At 56.9% G+C, this 2,527-nt stretch overlaps 2 protein-coding genes across 2 annotated transcripts; one reads left to right on the plus strand and one right to left on the minus strand.

Moving 5' to 3' along the window:
- Nucleotides 1-70: 70 nt before the first annotated feature.
- MNEG_16183 (hypothetical protein) lies at nucleotides 71-786 on the plus strand (the record flags this gene model as incomplete). The annotated part of the gene is made up of 3 exons (XM_014035345.1): nucleotides 71-178; nucleotides 347-459; nucleotides 615-786. 3 exons carry the CDS (start codon nucleotides 71-73, stop codon nucleotides 784-786), a joined length of 393 nt encoding a protein of 130 aa, XP_013890799.1.
- Nucleotides 787-1,040: 254 nt separating this feature from the next.
- On the minus strand, nucleotides 1,041-1,358 carry MNEG_16184 (hypothetical protein; the record flags this gene model as incomplete). Its single annotated transcript, XM_014035346.1, has 1 exon — nucleotides 1,041-1,358. The coding sequence occupies one exon, from the start codon at nucleotides 1,356-1,358 to the stop codon at nucleotides 1,041-1,043; it is 318 nt and encodes a 105-aa protein (XP_013890800.1).
- Nucleotides 1,359-2,527: the final 1,169 nt, after the last annotated feature.

The raw sequence follows: 2,527 nt of genomic DNA on the forward strand, positions 1-2,527 counted from the left end.
CTCCCCGACCGCCCTGCCACTGGTCCAGGACTCGGCCAAGCCCCTGATCTTGGGGGCGTCGGATGATCAGATGCACAAGGCCGTGACCCCCAAGGGGTTTGCCCTGCGCTCGGCCCTTGCTGTCACCACCACCTATGCCGCAGCTACGGTTGCGTACCCGCTGGACATTGTGAGGAAGGTGAGTGGCCTAACTTCAGCTCGTTCACGCCACACCGGTCAGAGAGCTTCAAATGCAAGAATTTCTTGCAAGAATGTAAAATAATCATTTGCAGAACTCGGCCCTAGTCTCTGGCCGTCAGCGACTGTTGTTGACCTCACCACCCACACACCTTGTCTGACCATGCAGAGGCTCATCGTGGACACCGCTGCTGATGCGTCCCAGTACGGCAACAGCTTCTGGCGCTGCATCGGGGAGATCTGGAGGCGGGAGGGGGTCCGGGGCTTCTATCGCTTCTATGGGTAAGCATACCGTCGTACTAATGTTGCCTCTCTCCTGTCCATTGTCGATAGCAAGCGACCTTGTTGCACAAGGGCCACCCACCACACTTCAAGTTCAAACTGTGCACCTCCCCTTTGCCTGACCACCCAATTGGACTCGTTCCACCACTCCCAAGGTATGATATGGCGTTCCGCGTGTTTGCTGGCGGCATCCTGGTGGGCTACGACGTGTTCCTGGAGCTGCTGCACCAGCAGCACCCGCCCCGCCGGCGCGACACACTATCGGGGCCTGCAGCCCCGATGCTCCCCTCGCATGCATCAAAGCCTCGCACCCCGGGTCCCCAGTAGAGCTACTGCAGATGATGGCACAATATTCATGTAGATTGTCGGTGCCTGTGCGCCGTGCACGTGCAAGGTATGTCGGCTGCATCTTGTCATTGTGTTTTTGGCCGCTTGAACCGTGGACTGCGCTGCTTCATTCGTGATTTACGTAATCTCCAGGTGACAATTTGTAACAGAAACCTTCCAGGTAACCAAAAGCAAGGCGAGAGCTAACGGCAGCCATAGGCCATGTGCGCCTGCAAATCCCACTGCTGCTGCCCTCACTCTGCCGCCGGGTCCTGCACCACGACGAGGTAGTACTCGCGGCTCTTCTCAAATTCAGGTGCAATCATGATCTCGTGCTTCTTGCTACGGATGCGCAAGAAACGCAGCTCATTGTCAGGGTCGAGCTGCCGCACCGCACCGCGCGCCTTGACTGTGAACTGTGACACCAGCGCCGCGTACTGTACTGTGGTGTCGTTGTCAAACGTGGAGCGGATAGATATGCCGTCGGCGTTGAGCACCAGAACACCCAGAACACCCTTGTGTGACTGCAGTCGCTTGAACGTCTCCTCCACCGCGGCAATCTCAGTGCCCATGCTGCTGGCGCCGCGCCGCACTTTCCGCTGCGCTGACAGCACCACGTGCTACTTCACGTGAAATTGTGCTTGGGTTATGCTACTACCGTGAGAGCTGTTACGGGCTTTGGTACGGCAGTGTAAGTCCCGTGGTGCGCGTTTAGGACTGCGCGGGCTCGCGTCAACACGGTCCGCGACCAAACGAAGTCAAGTTTGCACTCTTAAAAGACGGCCAGTTGAAGCAGAGTGGTATGATATGATATCATAAACGATCGTGGCTCGCTTGCATTTGGAACATCACCAGTCTACAGATCACAGTTCATAAACACAGCAATTACCGTAGTAGCTGTTCGTGATATCCCACATGTAAGTTACGGTACGGCGGCCGCGCAGCAGGCGTTGCACTTGAACCCAGTCACAAGCCACGCGGCCGCGGCTCTGGCAGTGCGTGCTCTCGCCACAGCAGCCCCGTGGCAGCACAGCGCGTGCTAGAGTGTCCGCCGCTGCTGCAGCCGCTCATGGGAAAGTTCGCATCGCCACCATTGTTAGGCTAGTTGGGCAGGGCAGGGTTGGTGGGTTCACGCCCTTGGAGGCATGCTGACGTCATGAGCTCGCACCCACATGACCAAGTGTGGCAAGTGACACCGCACAAGTGACAGCGTGCAGGTTCAAGCCGTGCAAACCTCAGAACTGGGCACTTCGTTGCTGTTTTGCTCTGGCACCAACTGGCACCAACCAGCCTCTCAGTGGAAACCAGCCAGCTGTGGTGGCCCTTTAGTCATAAGCGACGGTGGTGATGTAATATTACCGTGAGCCATCACTCAACAGGACGTCATGCAGAATAAGAGTGAGGGGCCTCTGGCAGCTGCGTGCTCAGTGGTAGAGGCAGCACTAGGCTGTAGTGTTCAGCGACCTTGCACTGCCCCTTTGGTCGTATCAATCATTCTGATGACATTCTCAAATCTACTAGTGGCCATGAACAAACCCCAGTGGCGCACCACGCGATGTCAGGAGCTGGGCACCGACTTCTCGGCTGCTGACTGCCTTGCTTGCTGCCGACTGCCTTGCTTGCTGCTGAAACCCTGAAACCTAAACCCTAAACCCTGGACCCTGAACACTAAACCCTACATTGTTGAACCCTAAACCCCAAACCCTTGGCTGTTGCTCTGTTGCTGGCTAGGGTTTAGGGT

The sequence above is a fragment of the Monoraphidium neglectum genome, assembly GCF_000611645.1.
Source record: "Monoraphidium neglectum strain SAG 48.87 unplaced genomic scaffold scaffold06082, whole genome shotgun sequence".
Lineage (NCBI taxonomy): Eukaryota > Viridiplantae > Chlorophyta > Chlorophyceae > Sphaeropleales > Selenastraceae > Monoraphidium > Monoraphidium neglectum.